This window comes from Myxine glutinosa, chromosome 14 (genome assembly GCF_964187855.1).
Source record: "Myxine glutinosa chromosome 14, kmMyxGlut1.1, whole genome shotgun sequence".
In the NCBI taxonomy this organism is placed as follows: Eukaryota; Metazoa; Chordata; class Myxini; order Myxiniformes; family Myxinidae; genus Myxine; species Myxine glutinosa.
The window spans coordinates 9710869-9735623 of NC_136274.1; the positions used below are offsets into that span (position 1 = coordinate 9710869).

Genomic DNA, 24755 nt, shown 5'->3' on the forward strand with positions numbered 1-24755 from the left:
GATTCATTGTGTCAAGACAATGCCAATGGATTCATTGTGTCAAGACAATGCCAATGGATTCATTGAGTGTCAATACAATGCCAACGGATTCATTGAGTGTCAATACAATGCCAACGGATTCATTGAGTGTCAATACAATGCCAACGGATTCATTGTGTCAAGACAATGCCAATGGATTCATTGAATGTTAATACAATGCCAATGGATTCATTGAGTGTCAATACAATGCCAATGGATTCATTGAATGTTAATACAATGCCAATGGATTCATTGAGTGTCAATACAATGCCAATGGATTCATTGAGTGTCAATACAATGCCAATGGATTCATTGAATGTTAATACAATGCCAATGGATTCGTGGAGTGTTAATACAATGCCAATGGATTCATTGAATGTCAATACAATGCCAATGGATTCATTGAGTGTCAATACAATGCCAATGGATTCATTGAGTGTCAATACAATGCCAATGGATTCATTGAATGTTAATACAATGCCAATGGATTCATTGAGTGTCAATACAATGCCAATGGATTCATTGAGTGTCAATACAATGCCAATGGATTCATTGAATGTGTTAATACAATGCCAATGGATTCATTGAGTGTCAATACAATGCCAATGGATTCATTGAGTGTCAATACAATGCCAATGGATTCATTGAATGTTAATACAATGCCAATGGATTCATGGAGTGTTAATACAATGCCAACGGATTCATTGAGTGTCAATACAATGCCAATGGATTCATTCAGTGTCAATACAATGCCAATGGATTCATGGAGTGTCAATACAATGCCAATGAATTCATTGAGTGTCAATACAATGCCAATGGATTCAGGGAGTGTCAATACAATGCCAATGGATTCATGGTGTTAATACAATGCAAATGGATTCATGGAGTGTCAAGACAATGCCAATGGATTCATGGAGTGTTAATGCAATGCCAATGGATTCATGGAATGTCAATACAATGACAATGGGTCCATGGAGTGTTAATATAATGCCAATTGATTCATGGAGTGTTAATAAAATGCCAATGGATTCATGGAGTGTTAATACAATGCCAATGGATTCATGGAATGGTAATACAATGCCAATGGATCCATGGAGTGTTAATACAATGCCAATGGATTCATGGAGTGTTAATACAGTGCCAATGTATTCATGGAGTGTTAATACAATGCCAATGGATTCATGGAGTGCCAATGCAATGCCAATGGATTCATGGAGTGTTAATACAATGTCAATGTATTCATGGAGTGTTAACACAATGCCAATGGAATCATGGAGTGTTAATACAATGCCAATGTATTCATGGAGTGTTAATACAATGCCACTGTATTCATGGAGTGTTACTACAATGCCAATGGATTAATGGAGTGTTAATACAATGCCAATGTATTCATGGAGTGTTAATACAACGCCAATGTTGATGTTTGACCCTTTTTATATAAATGTGGACACCTGGTTTGACGTTTTATTAATTATTCCGCAGGTTTTGATTTTACTTGTTGTTGTCCTTGGGCTTCTGCAAATGTGCCGAGCACGAGCGTCGAGACATTCGTTGCTACGTCACCGGTTGGATGGAGATTCACCTTCAGAAGACCTCCCCATTACCCGGCATCCCTCGCGCGGTTCAGAGAGAACTCTTCACACGGGGTTGGGAATTGAAGACGCGCTCACGGAGAACAGAACGAGCCACGTCCCACGAAACCGAAGCCGAAGACATCACGTTCATGTTGAGAGCAGCAAATGCTGGAACCAAGAAGTGAGGTTACGGAGTATTTCTTCATGGGAAATGAGGTAAGGAATCCTTTTATTGTTACCTGTGCCACCAAAGGTGGATGGAGGTGGTTGTGTTTTCACCCCTGTCTGTCTGTCTGTGAACAAAATATCTCAAAAGGTTGTGGACGGATTCGGACGAAATTTGGCAGAGAGTTAGTGTATGCGACAAGGACGAAATGATTAGATTTTCGTGAAGATCCGGATTCGGATCCGGCTAGTAGAATATTTTAAGTGATTCTTCACCATTGGGAGATACAGGACCAAAAACGATACGTCGCAGGATATCTCAAAAAGTTATGGACGGATTTGGACGAAACTTGGTGGACAGGTTGTGTCTGTGACAAGGACGAAATGATTAGATTTTGGTGAAGATCTGAATATGGATTCGGATACAATAATTATTTAATTTTTAAGTGATTCTTCACCATTGAGAGATCAGGTGAAAGGTGATATAAAACATGATATTTAAAAAAGTTATGGACGAGTTATGAATAAACTTGGTGGATGAGCTGGGAAGGTGACAAGAACAAGCCGATTAGATTTTGGTCCAGGTCCGAATCCAGATCAGGCCTATAAGTGGGATACAAAATGTAAACGGTTCACCAGGTGGAGGTATGCGCTCTACCTCATGCCGTTGTAGTTATTATTATATTATTATTATTGGGAAGTAAAGATTTCAGCATTGATCACGTGTTTGTTGTAGTGAACTTGGTGCCTGCGATTGTTGTGAATTTAATGTGTCGGATATGATGTCGGAGACGTACTCCAAGCATACTCCAGACTCCATGACCCCACAAAAATCCCTTAAATTAAAACCTGCCTTTCATGTCAAGAGGACTTTGTCGCAGTAAGTCTTAAATATTACTTAAATAATTATGAAAGTAGAAATCCAAAAATAACAATAATACAGAAACAGAAATGGTGAAGGGTATAATATATATATATATATATATATATATATATATATATATATATATATATATATATATATATATATATATATATATATATACGTGGGACCTCTAAATCCGAATTTAATTCGTTCCAGCGGCGGTTCGGATTGAGAAAAGTTTGGAACTAGAAACTATTTTCCTCATAAGAAATAATGGAAAGTGAATTAATCCGTTCCTGGACCCCAAAAACCCATTATCAAGACACTGTTAACTGCAAATACACATGATTCAAGGTAAAATAAGATGAGTAAATGCCCTAAATATCAAATAATAATAATAATAATAAAAACAATAAATAACTGCATTTACCTCAGTGGAGAGTTGTGATGGTGCATGTGGAAGCTGGAGAGGAGGAAGGAGGGAGAGGGTTTTATTGCTTGGAAGGTGAGGCACCTTCCAAGCTAACATCAGATGACTGTGCTTCTGGTGTTTGCTCTCTTTGTCTCTTAACACCACTTGTAGAGGGTTGGGGCTCACTAGGCTTGCTTTCTTTAGAGCACCACCTCTCCAAAGTTGCCTGGTGTTGGCGACTTTTCTTAATTTTTCTGAAGTGGTCAATCACATTGTCACTGAACAAGTTAATGCTCCTGTTAACCACCGCTTTATTAGGGTGCCACCTTTCAACAATGGCCTGTGTTTTAGACCACTGGAAGCACAGTTCTTTAATTTCAGCACTGGAAATGTTACCACTAGCTCCCTCTTCCTCCTCTGAAGAAATTTCCACTGCAACTTCTTCTTGCTGCATCTTGTGGAGGTGCTGAAGTTCTTCTGTGGTGAGTTCCTTGTTGTGATCCTCCACTAACTCCTCCACATCCTCTTCACTCACCTCCAAGCCCATGGACCGACCCAATGCTACAATAGCAGGCACAATAGGTTCTTCAAAGCCTTCAAAATCTCTCCCTGCAACACAATCAGGCCAGAGTTTCTTCCAGGCAGAGTTCATTGTCCTCAGAGACACTTCCCTCCATGCTTTGTCAATGATTCTTAGGCAATGGAGGATATTATAATGATCCTTCCAAAAGTCTCGGAGGGTCAGTTCAGTCTCGTTTGTCACGTCAAAGCATCTCTGGAACATAGCCTTGGTGTACAACTTCTTGAAATTTGAGATGACTTGCTGGTCCATGGGCTGGACGAGAGGAGTGGTATTGGGGGGCAAGAACTTCACCTTGATGAAGCTGTATTCTTCCTCCAAATCTTCTTCCAAGCCTGGACGATGAGCAGGAGCATTGTCCATCACAAGAAGAGCCTTCAGGGGTAGATTCTTCTCCTCAAGATAAGCCTTCACAGAAGGGGCAAACTCCTCATGAATCCACTCGGTGAAGAACTGCCTGGTAGCCCATGCTTTCACGTTTGCCCTCCACATAACGTTAAGCTTGCTCTTAATCACGTTGTTCTTTTTGAACACACGTGGATTCTCCGAGTGGTACACAAGCAAAGGCTTTATCTTGCAGTCTCCACTAGCATTAGCACACAACAAGAGAGTAAGCCTATCTTTCATTGGCTTATGGCCTGGTACAGACTTCTCTTCCTTCGTTATGTAGGTCCTCCTTGGCATCTTTTTCCAGAAGAGGCCCGTCTCATCACAATTGAACACCTGTTGTGCCACATACCCCTCGGTGTTCACAAACGCACGAAATTTATTCACAAAGTCTGCTGCTCCATCCTTATTCGAACTAGCAGCCTCTCCATGCATAACAACACCACTTCTTCTCTTAAACTTTTCAAACCACCCCCGACTAGCCTTAAACCCATCACCATCGGCACTATTTCCAGGCGAGTCTTTTATAAGGTCATCGTGCAGGAGCTTCGCTTTCTCACAGATAACGCCCTCGGAGATGGCGGCACCAACCAACTGTTTCTCATTTATCCAAACTAGGAGGAGTTTTTCCATCTCCTCCATAAACTTCGATCTCCTAGGGGTCAGAGTCGTAACACCTTTTGCCACATCAGCTGCTTTAATCACTTCCTTATTTTTCAAAATCGTACACACGGTCGATTCCGGCATCTCGAACGCAGCAGCGAGATCCATCACACGCACACCGCCCTCATGCTTAGCGATAAGGTGTTTCTTCACCTCAATCGTCGCTCTCACCGCCTTCCTCTTATTCCTATCGCCTCCACTGCTCTTCTTTGGTGCCATGGTGAATGGGTAAGGGTTATCTTCAAAGGAAAAAAAGCACAAATCAAGGTGAAAACACGAGGTAAACTAGCGACGAACACACGACAGATGCTGCCAGAACTAGTACGACCGACGAACTGAATTACTGAAGGAACAAAGCGACTTCCGGGTTGTGCATGCGGGAGCAGGCGTGGAGTGATGCTGCGCGAAGACGCGCGGGAAGTATGAGCGACGCTAACGCCATGTTAGTTATAGAAATACATTCGGAATTAGAGTAGTTCGAGATGAGGGGCGTTCGGAATTAGGGGTCACTACTGTATATATATGTGTGTGTGTGTGTGTGTGTATTTGTCAGTAAACAAAGTTGATTTTTAAATATGAAATAATGGTGCTTTGGGCACTTGAGCGTGGTATGTCAGGTGCCCCCTGCGGCAGGGAGAGGGGCGGAGCTTGGCGACCTTTGGCGCCAAATTGTAAGGTGGTTCTCTGTCTCGGGAACCAATTGCATGTAAATATTTATTTATATTCCGATACGAAGTATGCAAATTACTTTACAAAGGGTCCGCAGTCTACTTCGGATTACATTTAGTGTACGAGTCATCAAAGACCCTGTACGACCTGTTGTAGTTTCATATGTTGCATCATTTTCTCGAGGCGTGGCTGTGCCCCATTTACCAGTCAGCTGGTACTCCCTTTGCCTACCTAGGAAGGATGACAGGCTGATAAACCCACCGAGTGTTATTTCAACGACACGACAGGGGCTCAAACTCAGGACAATAACATCTTAAGCAGGCCAGTTAACCCTCGAGCCAACACCCGGCTTCCTGAGCGACCTTAAGTAAATGAGGAGGCCATTTGGCCCATCATTGCTGTGTTGCACTCCAGAGTTGATTTTGCTGCAGCTTCAAACATCAATCTTCCTACGTGCCCAGAATTTGTGTTTACAGCTTCAGCTTTGTAGTCTCAATTGTTTTTGTTACCGAAACAACATGAACACCTGGTTTTCCTTCCTAAATGCCTCTGCCGTGTTTCTACCTGTCTACGTGAGCTTGTATACCTGCAGGTTCGCGTTTGCATAAAGGGAGAGCAAACGTTGCATTCCCTTAATATTAAATACGCAGCCAGTTGAGAAATTCTTGTAACTTTTTGTCACTTTAAAAAGTTTCATTGTGTCGTCAGAACAAGCAAAGTTACGCAATAAAATTATTTCCAGCCTCTCGTATGGGCGGCCGTAGAAAGTCTTTCACGAACAGGGTGGTCATCCTGATGTTTGAATTGAAGTTGGCAGAAATCTGTAAATTTGCCTCCTTAAGTCATTACCCTGCGCTCGCGATGCGAAAAGCATTCAGTTGCGTACGTGTGCTGTGTGCCGTACGTGTGCTGTGTGCCGTACGTGTGCTGTGTGCCGTACGTGTCAGCATTTTAAAAATTCATTTTCTCTGCAATTCTTTGTCCGATTCACACGAAATTTTCACCAGAGGAGGCCCTCCTCCTGTAGAATATTTCAATGATTATTATGACGTCATAGGTCACGTGGTACAGGCGCCATCTTGGAAAAACATTACACCTCTATCTCCCAAACCACTCAATGGAAAAAAAAACTGAAACATGGCCCATGGTCAAGTACTCCGCTTGGGGAATAAGATATGTTGATGGATATGTCGTCGGTGCCTTAATTATGACGTCATAATTCGGCAAGTACAACGCTTGATTCGATCAGTATGAATTTTTTTCTCTGCAATTTTTGGTCCGATTGACACGAAATTTTCACCATACGAAGGCCTCCTCCTGTAGAATATTTTAATGATTTTCATGTCATAGGTCACGTGGTACAGGCGCCATCTTGGAAAAACTTCGCACCTCCATATCTCTGAAACCACTGCATGGAAAAAATTGAGACCTGGCTCATTGTCAAGTACTCTCCATGGGGAATAAGATACGTTAATGATGATGTCGTCGGTGTCTTCCTTATGACGTCATAATTCGACAAGTACAACACTTATCCACCCGATCATTATGAAATTTTTCGCAGCAACTGTTGGTCTGATGGACACGAAATTTTCACCATAGGAGCGCCTCCTCCTTTCGAATATTATAATGATTATCATGACGTCATAGGTCATGTGGTACAGGCGCCATCTTGGAAAAACCAAAAAACGTTGCCCCTCTATATCTCCAAAACCGCTCTATGGAAAAAATTGAAAACTTCATCATGATCTTCATCTGAATCTTCAGAAATTTCATCTTGATCGCCTGTACCACATGACCTATGACGTCATGATTATCATTATAATATTCGAAAGGAGGAGGCGCTCCTATGGTGAAAATTGCAAATAACTCCATATGGAGAATAGGTGTTGTTGACGATGGCGTCATTTGTGCCATAATTATGACGTCATAATTCGACAGGGACAATGCTTAGTCTGATCAGTTTGAAATTTATTGAGCATGATCTGTGCAACAATTATTTAGAGAATAAAAATTTATGATGTCATCGCTCACGTGGTCTGGCAGCCAAATTGGATCAAAGTAAAAACAATGTTCAAAAACAAAAGAGTTGGCTCGCAATAAGTTGACTGCGCAGGGTAAGTATTCTATGAATACCATCCAGTTTGTAACAAGGATCAGTGCACTCAAGGCTGATAGTTCATCATATCTTTAAAAGCTTCTTGACTACTTTTATGGAAGTGAAAAATTAACTTGATACTTAATGATTTGAAGCAAGGTATTTCCATTCATCAATTTCTCAAAATAAAACAAGCATGAAAAGCGGTTAGATTGGCAAAATGAAACAAGCATGAAAAGCGGTTAGATTAGCAAAATGAAACAAGCATGAAAAGCGGTTAGATTGGCAAAATGAAACAAGCATGAAAAGCGGTTAGATTGGCAAAATGAAACAAGCATGAAAAGCGGTTAGATTGGCAAAATGAAACAGGCATGAAAAGCGTTTAGATTGGCAAAATGAAACAAGCATGAAAAGCGGTTAGATTGGCAAAATGAAACAAGCATGAAAAGCGGTTAGATTGGCAAAATGAAACAAGCATGAAAAGCGGTTAGATTGGCAAAATGAAACAAGCATGAAAAGCGGTTAGATTGGCAAAATGAAACAAGCATGAAAAGCGGTTAGATTGGCAAAATGAAACAAGCATGAAAAGCGGTTAGATTGGCAAAATGAAACAAGCATGAAAAGCGGTTAGATTGGCAAAATGAAACAAGCATGAAAAGCGGTTAGATTGGCAAAATGAAACAAGCATGAAAAGCGGTTAGATTGGCAAAATGAAACAAGCATGAAAAGCGGTTAGATTGGCAAAATGAAACAAGCATGAAAAGCGGTTAGATTGGCAAAATGAAACAAGCATGAAAATCGGTTAGATTGGCAAAATGAAACGAGCATGAAAAGTGGTTAGATTGACAAAATGAAACAAGCATGAAAAGTGGTTAGATTGGCAAAATGAAACAAGCATGAAAAGCGGTTAGATTGGCAAAATGAAACAAGCATGAAAAGCGGTTAGATTGGCAAAATGAAACAAGCATGAAAAGCGGTTAGATTGGCAAAATGAAACAAGCATGAAAAGCGATTAGATTGGCAAAATGAAACAAGCATGAAAAGCGATTAGATTGGCAAAATGAAACAAGCATGAAAAGCGGTTAGATTGGCAAAATGAAACAAGCATGAAAAGCGGTTAGATTGGCAAAATGAAACAAGCATGAAAAGCGGTTAGATTGGCAAAATGAAACAAGCATGAAAAGCGGTTAGATTGGCAAAATGAAACAAGCATGAAAAGCGGTTAGATTGGCAAAATGAAACAAGCATGAAAAGCGGTTAGATTGGCAAAATGAAACAAGCATGAAAAGCGATTAGATTGGCAAAATGAAACAAGCATGAAAAGCGGTTAGATTGGCAAAATGAAACAAGCATGAAAAGCGGTTAGATTGGCAAAATGAAACAAGCATGAAAAGCGGTTAGATTGGCAAAATGAAACAAGCATGAAAAGCGGTTAGATTGGCAAAATGAAACAAGCATGAAAAGCGGTTAGATTGACAAAATGAAACAAGCATGAAAAGCGGTTAGATTGGCAAAATGAAACAAGCATGAAAAGCGGTTAGGTTGGCAAAATGAAACAAGCATGAAAATCGGTTAGGTTGGCAAAATGAAACGAGCATGAAAAGCGGTTAGATTGGCAAAATGAAACAAGCATGAAAAGTGGTTAGATTGGCAAAATGAAACAAGCATGAAAAGCGATTAGATTGGCAAAATGAAATAAGCATGAAAAGTGGTTAGATTGGCAAAATGAAACAAGCATGAAAAGCGGTTAGATTGGCAAAATGAAACAAGCATGAAAAGTGGTTAGATTGGCAAAATGAAACAAGCATGAAAAGCGATTAGATTGGCAAAATGAAATAAGCATGAAAAGTGGTTAGATTGGCAAAATGAAACAAGCATGAAAATCGGTTAGGTTGGCAAAATGAAACGAGCATGAAAAGCGGTTAGATTGGCAAAATGAAACAAGCATGAAAAGTGGTTAGATTGGCAAAATGAAACAAGCATGAAAAGTGGTTAGATTGGCAAAATGAAACAAGCATGAAAAGCGATTAGATTGGCAAAATGAAATAAGCATGAAAAGTGGTTAGATTGGCAAAATGAAACAAGCATGAAAAGCGGTTAGATTGGCAAAATGAAACGAGCATGAAAAGCGGTTAGATTGGCAAAATGAAACAAGCATGAAAAGCGGTTAGATTGGCAAAATGAAACAAGCATGAAAAGCGGTTAGATTGGCAAAATGAAACAAGCATGAAAAGCGGTTAGATTGGCAAAATGAAACAAGCATGAAAAGCGGTTAGATTGGCAAAATGAAACAAGCATGAAAAGCGGTTAGATTGGCAAAATGAAACAAGCATGAAAAGCAGTTAGATTGGCAAAATGAAACAAGCATGAAAATCGGTTAGATTGCCAAAATGAAACGAGCATGAAAAGTGGTTAGATTGACAAAATGAAACAAGCATGAAAAGTGGTTAGATTGGCAAAATGAAACAAGCATGAAAAGCGGTTAGATTGGCAAAATGAAACAAGCATGAAAAGCGGTTAGATTGGCAAAATGAAACAAGCATGAAAAGCGGTTAGATTGGCAAAATGAAACAAGCATGAAAAGCGATTAGATTGGCAAAATGAAACAAGCATGAAAAGCGGTTAGATTGGCAAAATGAAACAAGCATGAAAAGCGGTTAGATTGGCAAAATGAAACAAGCATGAAAAGCGATTAGATTGGCAAAATGAAACAAGCATGAAAAGCGGTTAGATTGGCAAAATGAAACAAGCATGAAAAGCGGTTAGATTGGCAAAATGAAACAAGCATGAAAAGCGGTTAGATTGGCAAAATGAAACAAGCATGAAAAGCGGTTAGATTGGCAAAATGAAACAAGCATGAAAAGCGGTTAGATTGGCAAAATGAAACAAGCATGAAAAGCGGTTAGATTGGCAAAATGAAACAAGCATGAAAAGCGGTTAGATTGGCAAAATGAAACAAGCATGAAAAGCGATTAGATTGGCAAAATGAAACAAGCATGAAAAGCGGTTAGATTGGCAAAATGAAACAAGCATGAAAAGCGGTTAGATTGGCAAAATGAAACAAGCATGAAAAGCGGTTAGATTGGCAAAATGAAACAAGCATGAAAAGCGGTTAGATTGGCAAAATGAAACAAGCATGAAAAGCGGTTAGATTGGCAAAATGAAACAAGCATGAAAAGCGGTTAGATTGGCAAAATGAAACAAGCATGAAAAGTGGTTAGATTGGCAAAATGAAACAAGCATGAAAAGCGGTTAGGTTGGCAAAATGAAACAAGCATGAAAATCGGTTAGGTTGGCAAAATGAAACGAGCATGAAAAGCGGTTAGATTGGCAAAATGAAACAAGCATGAAAAGTGGTTAGATTGGCAAAATGAAACAAGCATGAAAAGCGGTTAGATTGGCAAAATGAAACAAGCATGAAAATCGGTTAGATTTGCAAAATGAAACAAGCATGAAAAGTGGTTAGATTGGCAAAATGACACAAGCATGAAAAGTGGTTAGATTGGTAAAATGAAACAAGCATGAAAAGCAGTTATATTGGCAAAATGAAACAAGCATGAAAAGTGGTTTGATTGGCAAAATGAAACAAGCATGAAAAGTGGTTTGATTGGCAAAATGAAACAAGCATGAAAAGCGGTTAGATTGGCAAAATGAAACAACCATGAAAAGCGGTTAGATTGGCAAAATGAACAAGCATAAAAAGTGGTTAGATTGGCAAAATGAAACAAGCATGAAAAGTGGTTAGATTGGCAAAATGAAACAAGCATGAAAAGTGGTTAGATTGGCAAAATGAAACAAGCATGAAAATCGGTTAGATTGGCAAAATGAAACAAGCATGAAAAGCGGTTAGATTGGCAAAATGAAACAAGCATGAAAAGCGGTTAGATTGGCAAAATGAAACAAGCATGAAAAGTGGTTAGATTGCCAAAACGAAACAAGCATGAAAATCGGTTAGATTGGCAAAATGAAACAAGCATGAAAATCGGTTATATTGCCAAAATGAAACAAGCATGAAAAGTGGTTAGATTGCCAAAACGAAACAAGCATGAAAAGCGGTTAGATTGGCAAAAGGAAACAAGCATGAAAAGCGGTTAGATTGGCAAAATGAAACAAGCATGAAAAGCGGTTAGATTGGCAAAATGAAACAAACATGAAAAGCGGTTAGATTGCCAAAATGAAACAAGCATGAAAAGTGGTTAGATTGCCAAAACGAAACAAGCATGAAAAGCGGTTAGATTGGCAAAATGAAACAAGCATGAAAAGCGATTAGATTGGCAAAATGAAACAAGCATGAAAAGCGGTTAGATTGGCAAAATGAAACAAGCATGAAAAGCGGTTAGATTGGCAAAATGAAACAAGCATGAAAAGCGGTTAGATTGGCAAAATGAAACAAGCATGAAAAGCGGTTAGATTGGCAAAATGAAACAAGCATGAAAAGCGGTTAGATTGGCTAAAATTAAACAAGCATGAAAAGCGGTTAGATTGGCAAAATGAAACAAGCATGAAAAGCGGTTAGATTGGCAAAATGAAACAAGCATGAAAAGCGGTTAGATTGGCAAAATGAAACAAGCATGAAAAGTGGTTAGATTGGCAAAATGAAACAAGCATGAAAAGCGGTTAGATTGGCAAAATGAAACAAGCATGAAATGCGGTTAGATTGGCAAAATGAAACAAGCATGAAAAGCGGTTAGATTGGCAAAATGAAACAAGCATGAAAAGCGGTTAGATTGGCAAAATGAAACAAGCATGAAAAGCGGTTAGATTGGCAAAATGAAACAAGCATGAAAAGCGGTTAGATTGGCAAAATGAAACAAGCATGAAAATCGGTTAGATTGGCAAAATGAAACAAGCATGAAAAGTGGTTAGATTGACAAAATGAAACAAGCATGAAAAGCGGTTAGATTGGCAAAATGAAATAAGCATGAAAAGCGGTTAGATTGGCAAAATGAAACAAGCATGAAAAGCGGTTAGATTGGCAAAATGAAACAAGCATGAAAAGCGGTTAGATTGGCAAAATGAAACAAGCATGAAAAGCGATTAGATTGGCAAAATGAAATAAGCATGAAAAGTGGTTAGATTGGCAAAATGAAACAAGCATGAAAAGCGGTTAGATTGGCAAAATGAAACAAGCATGAAAAGCGGTTAGATTGGCAAAATGAAACAAGCATGAAAAGCGATTAGATTGGCAAAATGAAATAAGCATGAAAAGTGGTTAGATTGGCAAAATGAAACGAGCATGAGAAGCGGTTAGATTGGCAAAATGAAACGAGCATGAAAAGCGGTTAGATTGGCAAAATGAAACGAGCATGAAAAGCGGTTAGATTGGCAAAATGAAACAAGCATGAAAAGCGGTTAGATTGGCAAAATGAAACAAGCATGAAAAGCGGTTAGATTGGCAAAATGAAACAAGCATGAAAAGCGGTTAGATTGGCAAAATGAAACAAGCATGAAAAGCGGTTAGATTGGCAAAATGAAACAAGCATGAAAAGCGGTTAGATTGGCAAAATGAAACAAGCATGAAAATCGGTTAGATTGGCAAAATGAAACAAGCATGAAAACCGGTTAGATTGGCAAAATGAAACAAGCATGAAAAGTGGTTAGATTGGCAAAATGAAACAAGCATGAAAAGTGGTTAGATTGGCAAAATGAAACAAGCATGAAAAGCGGTTAGATTGGCAAAATGAAACAAGCATGAAAAGCGGTTAGATTGGCAAAATGAAACAAGCATGAAAAGCGGTTAGATTGGCAAAATGAAACAAGCATCAAAAGCGATTAGATTGGCAAAATGAAACAAGCATGAAAAGCGATTAGATTGGCAAAATGAAACAAGCATGAAAAGCGGTTAGATTGGCAAAATGAAACGAGCATGAAAAGCGGTTAGATTGGCAAAATGAAACAAGCATGAAAAGCGGCTAGATTGGCAAAATGAAACAAGCATGAAAAGCGGTTAGATTGGCAAAATGAAACAAGCATGAAAAGCGGTTAGATTGGCAAAATGAAACAAGCATGAAAAGCGGTTAGATTGGCAAAATGAAACAAGCATGAAAAGCGGTTAGATTGGCAAAATGAAACAAGCATGAAAAGCGGTTAGATTGGCAAAATGAAACAAGCATGAAAAGCGGTTAGATTGGCAAAATGAAACAAGCATGAAAAGCGGTTAGATTGGCAAAATGAAACAAGCATGAAAAGCGGTTAGATTGGCAAAATGAAACAAGCATGAAAAGCGGTTAGATTGGCAAAATGAAACAAGCATGAAAAGCGGTTAGATTGGCAAAATGAAACAAGCATGAAAAGCGGTTAGATTGGCAAAATGAAACAAGCATGAAAACGGTTAGGTTGGCAAAATGAAACAAGCATGAAAATCGGTTAGGTTGGCAAAATGAAACGAGCATGAAAAGCGGTTAGATTGGCAAAATGAAACAAGCATGAAAAGCGGTTAGATTGGCAAAATGAAACAAGCATGAAAAGCGGTTAGATTGGCAAAATGAAACAAGCATGAAAATCGGCTAGATTTGCAAAATGAAACAAGCATGAAAAGTGGTTAGATTGGCAAAATGAAACAAGCATGAAAAGTGGTTAGATTGGCAAAATGAAACAAGCATGAAAAGCAGTTATATTGGCAAAATGAAACAAGCATGAAAAGTGGTTTGATTGGCAAAATGAAACAAGCATGAAAAGCGGTTAGATTGGCAAAATGAAACAACCATGAAAAGCGGTTAGATTGGCAAAATGAAACAAGCATGAAAAGTGGTTAGATTGGCAAAATGAAACAAGCATGAAAAGTGGTTAGATTGGCAAAATGAAACAAGCATGAAAAGTGGTTAGATTGGCAAAATGAAACAAGCATGAAAATCGGTTAGATTGGCAAAATGAAACCAAGCATGAAAAGCGGTTAGATTGGCAAAATGAAACAAGCATGAAAAGCGGTTAGATTGGCAAAATGAAACAAGCATGAAAAGTGGTTAGATTGCCAAAACGAAACAAGCATGAAAAGCGGTTAGATTGGCAAAATGAAACAAGCATGAAAAGCGGTTAGATTGCCAAAATGAAACAAGCATGAAAAGTGGTTAGATTGCCAAAACGAAACAAGCATGAAAAGCGGTTAGATTGGCAAAATGAAACAAGCATGAAAAGCGGTTAGATTGCCAAAATGAAACAAACATGAAAAGCGGTTAGATTGGCAAAATGAAACAAGCATGAAAAGCGGTTAGATTGGCAAAATGAAACAAGCATGAAAATCGGTTAGGTTGGCAAAATGAAACAAGCATGAAAATCGGTTAGATTGGCAAAATGAAACAAGCATGAAAAGTGGTTAGATTGGCAAAATGAAACAAGCATGAAAAGTGGTTAGATTGGCAAAATGAAACAAGCATGAAAAGCGGTTAGATTGGCAAAATGAAACAAGCATGAAAAGCAGTTAGATTGGCAAAATGAAACACGCATGAAAAGCGGTTAGATTGGCAAAATGAAACAAGCATGAAAAGTGGTTAGATTGGCAAAATGAAACAAGCATGAAAAGCGGTTAGATTGGCAAAATGAAACAAGCATGAAAAGCGGTTAGATTGGCAAAATGAAACAAGCATGAAAAGCGGTTAGATTGGCAAAATGAAACAAGCATGAAAAGCGGTTAGATTGGCAAAATGAAACAAGCATGAAAAGCGGTTAGATTGGCAAAATGAAACAAGCATGAAAAGCGATTAGATTGGCAAAATGAAACAAGCATGAAAAGCGGTTAGATTGGCAAAATGAAACAAGCATGAAAAGCGGTTAGATTGGCAAAATGAAACAAGCATGAAAAGCGGTTAGATTGGCAAAATGAAACAAGCATGAAAAGCGGTTAGATTGGCAAAATGAAACAAGCATGAAAAGCGGTTAGATTGGCAAAATGAAACAAGCATGAAAAGCGGTTAGATTGGCAAAATGAAACAAGCATGAAAAGTGGTTAGATTGGCAAAATGAAACAAGCATGAAAAGCGGTTAGGTTGGCAAAATGAAACAAGCATGAAAATCGGTTAGGTTGGCAAAATGAAACGAGCATGAAAAGCGGTTAGATTGGCAAAATGAAACAAGCATGAAAAGTGGTTAGATTGGCAAAATGAAACAAACATGAAAAGCGGTTAGATTGCCAAAATGAAACAAGCATGAAAAGTGGTTAGATTGCCAAAACGAAACAAGCATGAAAAGCGGTTAGATTGGCAAAATGAAACAAGCATGAAAAGCGATTAGATTGGCAAAATGAAACAAGCATGAAAAGCGGTTAGATTGGCAAAATGAAACAAGCATGAAAAGCGGTTAGATTGGCAAAATGAAACAAGCATGAAAAGCGGTTAGATTGGCAAAATGAAACAAGCATGAAAAGCGGTTAGATTGGCAAAATGAAACAAGCATGAAAAGCGGTTAGATTGGCTAAAATTAAACAAGCATGAAAAGCGGTTAGATTGGCAAAATGAAACAAGCATGAAAAGCGGTTAGATTGGCAATTGAAACAAGCATGAAAAGCGGTTAGATTGGCAAAATGAAACAAGCATGAAAAGTGGTTAGATTGGCAAAATGAAACAAGCATGAAAAGCGGTTAGATTGGCAAAATGAAACAAGCATGAAATGCGGTTAGATTGGCAAAATGAAACAAGCATGAAAAGCGGTTAGATTGGCAAAATGAAACAAGCATGAAAAGCGGTTAGATTGGCAAAATGAAACAAGCATGAAAAGCGGTTAGATTGGCAAAATGAAACAAGCATGAAAATCGGTTAGATTGGCAAAATGAAACAAGCATGAAAAGTGGTTAGATTGACAAAATGAAACAAGCATGAAAAGTGGTTAGATTGGCAAAATGAAATAAGCATGAAAAGCGGTTAGATTGGCAAAATGAAACAAGCATGAAAAGCGGTTAGATTGGCAAAATGAAACAAGCATGAAAAGCGGTTAGATTGGCAAAATGAAACAAGCATGAAAAGCGATTAGATTGGCAAAATGAAATAAGCATGAAAAGTGGTTAGATTGGCAAAATGAAACAAGCATGAAAAGCGGTTAGATTGGCAAAATGAAACAAGCATGAAAAGCGGTTAGATTGGCAAAATGAAACAAGCATGAAAAGCGATTAGATTGGCAAAATGAAATAAGCATGAAAAGTGGTTAGATTGGCAAAATGAAACGAGCATGAGAAGCGGTTAGATTGGCAAAATGAAACGAGCATGAAAAGCGGTTAGATTGGCAAAATGAAACGAGCATGAAAAGCGGTTAGATTGGCAAAATGAAACAAGCATGAAAAGCGGTTAGATTGGCAAAATGAAACAAGCATGAAAAGCGGTTAGATTGGCAAAATGAAACAAGCATGAAAAGCGGTTAGATTGGCAAAATGAAACAAGCATGAAAAGCGGTTAGATTGGCAAAATGAAACAAGCATGAAAAGCGGTTAGATTGGCAAAATGAAACAAGCATGAAAAGCGGTTAGATTGGCAAAATGAAACAAGCATGAAAACCGGTTAGATTGGCAAAATGAAACAAGCATGAAAAGTGGTTAGATTGACAAAATGAAACAAGCATGAAAAGTGGTTAGATTGGCAAAATGAAACAAGCATGAAAAGCGGTTAGATTGGCAAAATGAAACAAGCATGAAAAGCGGTTAGATTGGCAAAATGAAACAAGCATGAAAAGCGGTTAGATTGGCAAAATGAAACAAGCATCAAAAGCGATTAGATTGGCAAAATGAAACAAGCATGAAAAGCGATTAGATTGGCAAAATGAAACAAGCATGAAAAGCGGTTAGATTGGCAAAATGAAACAAGCATGAAAAGCGGTTAGATTGGCAAAATGAAACAAGCATGAAAAGCGGCTAGATTGGCAAAATGAAACAAGCATGAAAAGCGGTTAGATTGGCAAAATGAAACAAGCATGAAAAGCGGTTAGATTGGCAAAATGAAACAAGCATGAAAAGCGGTTAGATTGGCAAAATGAAACGAGCATGAAAAGCGGTTAGATTGGCAAAATGAAACAAGCATGAAAAGCGGTTAGATTGGCAAAATGAAACAAGCATGAAAAGCGGTTAGATTGGCAAAATGAAACAAGCATGAAAAGCGGTTAGATTGGCAAAATGAAACAAGCATGAAAAGCGGTTAGATTGGCAAAATGAAACAAGCATGAAAAGCGGTTAGATTGGCAAAATGAAACAAGCATGAAAAGCGGTTAGATTGGCAAAATGAAACAAGCATGAAAAGCGGTTAGATTGGCAAAATGAAACAAGCATGAAAACGGTTAGGTTGGCAAAATGAAACAAGCATGAAAATCGGTTAGGTTGGCAAAATGAAACGAGCATGAAAAGCGGTTAGATTGGCAAAATGAAACAAGCATGAAAAGTGGTTAGATTGGCAAAATGAAACAAGCATGAAAAGCGGTTAGATTGGCAAAATGAAACAAGCATGAAAATCGGCTAGATTTGCAAAATGAAACAAGCATGAAAAGTGGTTAGATTGGCAAAATGAAACAAGCATGAAAAGTGGTTAGATTGGCAAAATGAAACAAGCATGAAAAGCAGTTATATTGGCAAAATGAAACAAGCATGAAAAGTGGTTTGATTGGCAAAATGAAACAAGCATGAAAAGCGGTTAGATTGGCAAAATGAAACAACCATGAAAAGCGGTTAGATTGGCAAAATGAAACAAGCATGAAAAGTGGTTAGATTGGCAAAATGAAACAAGCATGAAAAGTGGTTAGATTGGCAAAATGAAACAAGCATGAAAAGTGGTTAGATTGGCAAAATGAAACAAGCATGAAAATCGGTTAGATTGGCAAAATGAAACCAAGCATGAAAAGCGGTTAGATTGGCAAAATGAAACAAGCATGAAAAGCGGTTAGAATGGCAAAATGAAACAAGCATGAAAAGTGGTTAGATTGCCAAAACGAAACAAGCATGAAAAGCGGTTAGATTGGCAAAATGAAACAAGCATGAAAAGCGGTTAGATTGCCAAAATGAAACAAGCATGAAAAGTGGTTAGATTGCCAAAACGAAACAAGCATGAAAAGCGGTTAGATTGGCAAAATGAAACAAGCATGAAAAGCGGTTAGATTGCCAAAATGAAACAAACATGAAAAGCGGTTAGATTGCCAAAATGAAACAAGCATGAAAAGCGGTTAGATTGGCAAAATGAAACGAGCATGAAAAGCGGTTAGATTGGCAAAATGAAACAAGCATGAAAATCGGTTAGATTGGCAAAATGAAACAAGCATGAAAAGCGGTTCGATTGGCAAAATGAAACAAGCATGAAAAGTGGTTAGATTGGCAAAATGAAACAAGCATGAAAAGCGGTTAGATTGGCAAAATGAAACAAGCATGAAAAGCAGTTAGATTGGCAAAATGAAACACGCATGAAAAGCGGTTAGATTGGCAAAATGAAACAAGCATGAAAAGTGGTTAGATTGGCAAAATGAAACAAGCATGAAAAGCGGTTAGATTGGCAAAATGAAACAAGCATGAAAAGCGGTTAGATTGGCAAAATGAAACAAGCATGAAAAGCGGTTAGATTGGCAAAATGAAACAAGCATGAAAAGCGGTTAGATTGGCAAAATGAAACAAGCATGAAAAGCGGTTAGATTGGCAAAATGAAACAAGCATGAAAAGCGATTAGATTGGCAAAATGAAACAAGCATGAAAAGCGGTTAGATTGGCAAAATGAAACAAGCATGAAAAGCGGTTAGATTGGCAAAATGAAACAAGCATGAAAAGCGGTTAGATTGGCAAAATGAAACAAGCATGAAAAGCGGTTAGATTGGCAAAATGAAACAAGCATGAAAAGCGGTTAGATTGGCAAAATGAAACAAGCATGAAAAGCGGTTAGATTGGCAAAATGAAACAAGCATGAAAAGTGGTTAGATTGGCAAAATGAAACAAGCATGAAAAGCGGTTAGGTTGGCAAAATGAAACAAGCATGAAAATCGGTTAGGTTGGCAAAATGAAACGAGCATGAAAAGCGGTTAGATTGGCAAAATGAAACAAGCATGAAAAGTGGTTAGATTGGCAAAATGAAACAAGCATGAAAAGCGGTTAGATTGGCAAAATGAAACAAGCATGAAAATCGGTTAGATTTGCAAAATGAAACAAGCATGAAAAGTGGTTAGATTGGCAAAATGACACAAGCATGAAAAGTGGTTAGATTGGTAAAATGAAACAAGCATGAAAAGCAGTTATATTGGCAAAATGAAACAAGCATGAAAAGTGGTTTGATTGGCAAAATGAAACAAGCATGAAAAGCGGTTAGATTGGCAAAATGAAACAACCATGAAAAGCGGTTAGATTGGCAAAATGAACAAGCATAAAAAGTGGTTAGATTGGCAAAATGAAACAAGCATGAAAAGCGGTTAGATTGGCAAAATGAAACAAGCATGAAAAGCGGTTAGATTGGCAAAATGAAACAAGCATGAAAAGCGGTTAGATTGGCAAAATGAAACAAACATGAAAAGCGGTTAGATTGCCAAAATGAAACAAGCATGAAAAGTGGTTAGATTGCCAAAACGAAACAAGCATGAAAAGCGGTTAGATCGGCAAAATGAAACAAGCATGAAAAGCGATTAGATTGGCAAAATGAAACAAGCATGAAAAGCGGTTAGATTGGCAAAATGAAACAAGCATGAAAAGCGGTTAGATTGGCAAAATGAAACAAGCATGAAAAGCGGTTAGATTGGCAAAATGAAACAAGCATGAAAAGCGGTTAGATTGGCAAAATGAAACAAGCATGAAAAGCGGTTAGATTGGCTAAAATTAAACAAGCATGAAAAGCGGTTAGATTGGCAAAATGAAACAAGCATGAAAAGCGGTTAGATTGGCAAAATGAAACAAGCATGAAAAGCGGTTAGATTGGCAAAATGAAACAAGCATGAAAAGTGGTTAGATTGGCAAAATGAAACAAGCATGAAAAGCGGTTAGATTGGCAAAATGAAACAAGCATGAAATGCGGTTAGATTGGCAAAATGAAACAAGCATGAAAAGCGGTTAGATTGGCAAAATGAAACAAGCATGAAAAGCGGTTAGATTGGCAAAATGAAACAAGCATGAAAAGCGGTTAGATTGGCAAAATGAAACAAGCATGAAAATCGGTTAGATTGGCAAAATGAAACAAGCATGAAAAGTGGTTAGATTGACAAAATGAAACAAGCATGAAAAGTGGTTAGATTGGCAAAATGAAATAAGCATGAAAAGCGGTTAGATTGACAAAATGAAACAAGCATGAAAAGCGGTTAGATTGGCAAAATGAAACAAGCATGAAAAGCGGTTAGATTGGCAAAATGAAACAAGCATGAAAAGCGGTTAGATTGGCAAAATGAAACAAGCATGAAAAGCGGTTAGATTGGCAAAATGAAACAAGCATGAAAAGCGGTTAGATTGGCAAAATGAAACAAGCATGAAAAGCGGTTAGATTGGCAAAATGAAACAAGCATGAAAAGCGGTTAGATTGGCAAAATGAAACAAGCATGAAAAGCGCTTAGATTGGCAAAATGAAACAAGCATGAAAAGCGATTAGATTGGCAAAATGAAATAAGCATGAAAAGTGGTTAGATTGGCAAAATGAAACGAGCATGAAAAGCGGTTAGATTGGCAAAATGAAACGAGCATGAAAAGCGGTTAGATTGGCAAAATGAAACAAGCATGAAAAGCGGTTAGATTGGCAAAATGAAACAAGCATGAAAAGCGGTTAGATTGGCAAAATGAAACAAGCATGAAAAGCGGTTAGATTGGCAAAATGAAACAAGCATGAAAAGCGGTTAGATTGGCAAAATGAAACAAGCATGAAAAGCGGTTAGATTGGCAAAATGAAACAAGCATGAAAAGCAGTTAGATTGGCAAAATGAAACAAGCATGAAAAGCGGTTAGATTGGCAAAATGAAACAAGCATGAAAATCGGTTAGATTGGCAAAATGAAACAAGCATGAAAAGTGGTTAGATTGACAAAATGAAACAAGCATGAAAAGTGGTTAGATTGGCAAAATGAAACAAGCATGAAAAGCGGTTAGATTGGCAAAATGAAACAAGCATGAAAAGCGGTTAGATTGGCAAAATGAAACAAGCATGAAAAGCGGTTAGATTGGCAAAATGAAACAAGCATGAAAAGCGATTAGATTGGCAAAATGAAACAAGCATGAAAAGCGGTTAGATTGGCAAAATGAAACAAGCATGAAAAGCGGTTAGATTGGCAAAATGAAACAAGCATGAAAAGCGGTTAGATTGGCAAAATGAAACAAGCATGAAAAGCGGTTAGATTGGCAAAATGAAACAAGCATGAAAAGCGGTTAGATTGGCAAAATGAAACAAGCATGAAAAGCGGTTAGATTGGCAAAATGAAACAAGCATGAAAAGCGGTTAGATTGGCAAAATGAAACAAGCATGAAAAGCGATTAGATTGGCAAAATGAAACAAGCATGAAAAGCGGTTAGATTGGCAAAATGAAACAAGCATGAAAAGCGGTTAGATTGGCAAAATGAAACAAGCATGAAAAGCGGTTAGATTGGCAAAATGAAACAAGCATGAAAAGCGGTTAGATTGGCAAAATGAAACAAGCATGAAAAGCGGTTAGATTGGCAAAATGAAACAAGCATGAAAAGCGGTTAGATTGGCAAAATGAAACAAGCATGAAAAGTGGTTAGATTGGCAAAATGAAACAAGCATGAAAAGCGGTTAGGTTGGCAAAATGAAACAAGCATGAAAATCGGTTAGGTTGGCAAAATGAAACGAGCATGAAAAGCGGTTAGATTGGCAAAATGAAACAAGCATGAAAAGTGGTTAGATTGGCAAAATGAAACAAGCATGAAAAGCGGTTAGATTGGCAAAATGAAACAAGCATGAAAATCGGTTAGATTTGCAAAATGAAACAAGCATGAAAAGTGGTTAGATTGGCAAAATGAAACAAGCATGAAAAGTGGTTAGATTGGCAAAATGAAACAAGCATGAAAAGCAGTTATATTGGCAAAATGAAACAAGCATGAAAAGTGGTTTGATTGGCAAAATGAAACAAGCATGAAAAGCGGTTAGATTGGCAAAATGAAACAACCATGAAAAGCGGTTAGATTGGCAAAATGAAACAAGCATGAAAAGTGGTTAGATTGGCAAAATGAAACAAGCATGAAAAGTGGTTAGATTGGCAAAATGAAACAAGCATGAAAAGTGGTTAGATTGGCAAAATGAAACAAGCATGAAAAGTGGTTAGATTGGCAAAATGAAACAAGCATGAAAATCGGTTAGATTGGCAAAATGAAACCAAGCATGAAAAGCGGTTAGATTGGCAAAATGAAACAAGCATGAAAAGCGGTTAGATTGGCAAAATGAAACAAGCATGAAAAGTGGTTAGATTGCCAAAACGAAACAAGCATGAAAAGCGGTTAGATTGGCAAAATGAAACAAGCATGAAAAGCGGTTAGATTGCCAAAATGAAACAAGCATGAAAAGTGGTTAGATTGCCAAAACGAAACAAGCATGAAAAGCGGTTAGATTGGCAAAATGAAACAAGCATGAAAAGCGGTTAGATTGCCAAAATGAAACAAACATGAAAAGCGGTTAGATTGCCAAAATGAAACAAGCATGAAAAGCGGTTAGATTGGCAAAATGAAACGAGCATGAAAAGCGGTTAGATTGGCAAAATGAAACAAGCATGAAAATCGGTTAGATTGGCAAAATGAAACAAGCATGAAAAGCGGTTCGATTGGCAAAATGAAACAAGCATGAAAAGTGGTTAGATTGGCAAAATGAAACAAGCATGAAAAGCGGTTAGATTGGCAAAATGAAACAAGCATGAAAAGCAGTTAGATTGGCAAAATGAAACACGCATGAAAAGCGGTTAGATTGGCAAAATGAAACAAGCATGAAAAGTGGTTAGATTGGCAAAATGAAACAAGCATGAAAAGCGGTTAGATTGGCAAAATGAAACAAGCATGAAAAGCGGTTAGATTGGCAAAATGAAACAAGCATGAAAAGCGGTTAGATTGGCAAAATGAAACAAGCATGAAAAGCGGTTCGATTGGCAAAATGAAACAAGCATGAAAAGCGGTTAGATTGGCAAAATGAAACAAGCATGAAAAGCGGTTAGATTGGCTTTTCACTCTATTTGCAGCTACTTGGTTCTCAGCTCGAATAACTTTATATTTAAAATACTTGTACTTTTTTCTCTCTCCAGAGACATCGTCGACAATGACCGTGAGCCGAAGGTGTTGTACGAAGCTGTGTGCAGACCAGGTGCTTGTCTCGGCGAGATCAAACGCAGCAAAAGCGTCATGCGTCTGCGTACCGAACGTGTGTTCTACAACGTCAACGTCCTGCGGAGGGAAATGGACGCCGATGGTCAAGTTGTGCAGAAGATCCACACCGAGAGGATAGCCGTGGCCTGCGTTTGCGTCATCGATCAACCCTGCCAGTAGGTCCTTAGGTCTCTTTGTAGCGGACGTTGGTCCAGGGACCCATCTGCGAGCGTATGAAAGATGACATGGCGTCCTTGGTCAAGAGGAGCAATTATAATTGTGCCGACATCAATAATTATTGATGTTGGCACAAATTACTGCCCGAATCCGCAAGGACACTTGATTCGCAAAAATCACATCAGACCACATCGCAAACACAGTGGCAATTCATGAATGACTCGATCATCCGGCCCAATTCATTATTGGATCCTCATTTACTAAGCATTCGCTAACTTTAAGGCCTGGCTGGCTAAGTAAATTTCAGAGCGAGGAAACTTCACTTGAAATGCTCAATCCCCACCTTCCTTAGAAGGCCTTGAACTTGTGGAAGTGTGATAAACTTTGTCTTTGTTAAAATGTTTTCTTTGCTAAGCCAAATGGGTGCATCGACCATCCGGACTAGTTCACTTGGGGGTGATTATTAACTTATTTGAAATCCTTGTGTTTATTTATAAACTCAGTGTCGGTGCACTTTATTGAAAACTGGAAGAAGAACTTTGTGCTTATCAGTTACCTTTATGGTATTTGCTTTTCGTGTGCAAGAAGTCTGATAAAAAGGTTGTTTTTACATTCCCCAAATGATGTTTTGGCACTTTAAACCAGGAAAGTACTAAATCATTATTTTATTCTTATAATTAATTGCATTGTATTGTATTTTATAAAAACAGATAATATATTTTTCATTTACCAATGATGATGTATAAATAAAGATTCTAAACATTATATATCTCAAGACCATTTTGGTTCGTTTGCTTGTCCATACATCCCAACTCCACCTGTTCTCCATTGCTTCGGAGTCACCGGTTGGCATGATGGTGTACACGTACAGGTACACACACTCACCTCTACCTGCCTAGCCTGGGTTCGAATCTTGACGCAGCTATAAACTGTCA

The 24755-nt window shown here is 38.2% G+C and overlaps 1 protein-coding gene across 1 annotated transcript; it reads left to right on the top strand.

The window, feature by feature from the left end:
* Positions 1–1343: 1343 nt before the first annotated feature.
* LOC144888866 (uncharacterized) lies at positions 1344–24585 on the top strand. The gene is made up of 2 exons (XM_078768433.1): positions 1344–1808; positions 23583–24585. The coding sequence occupies exons 1-2, from the start codon at positions 1396–1398 to the stop codon at positions 23821–23823; spliced, it is 654 nt and encodes a 217-aa protein (XP_078624559.1). The 5' UTR covers positions 1344–1395; the 3' UTR covers positions 23824–24585.
* The last annotated feature ends 170 nt before the right edge of the window (positions 24586–24755 follow it).

Excerpts from the sequence above, each read along its gene's own strand:
- LOC144888866 (XM_078768433.1), top strand. The coding sequence starts at position 1,396 with ATGCCAATGTATTCATGGAGTGTTAATACAACGCCAATGTTGATGTTT. Across the intron at positions 1,809-23,582 it reads ATTTCTTCATGGGAAATGAG|AGACATCGTCGACAATGACC; the intron begins GTAAGGAATCCT and ends TTCTCTCTCCAG.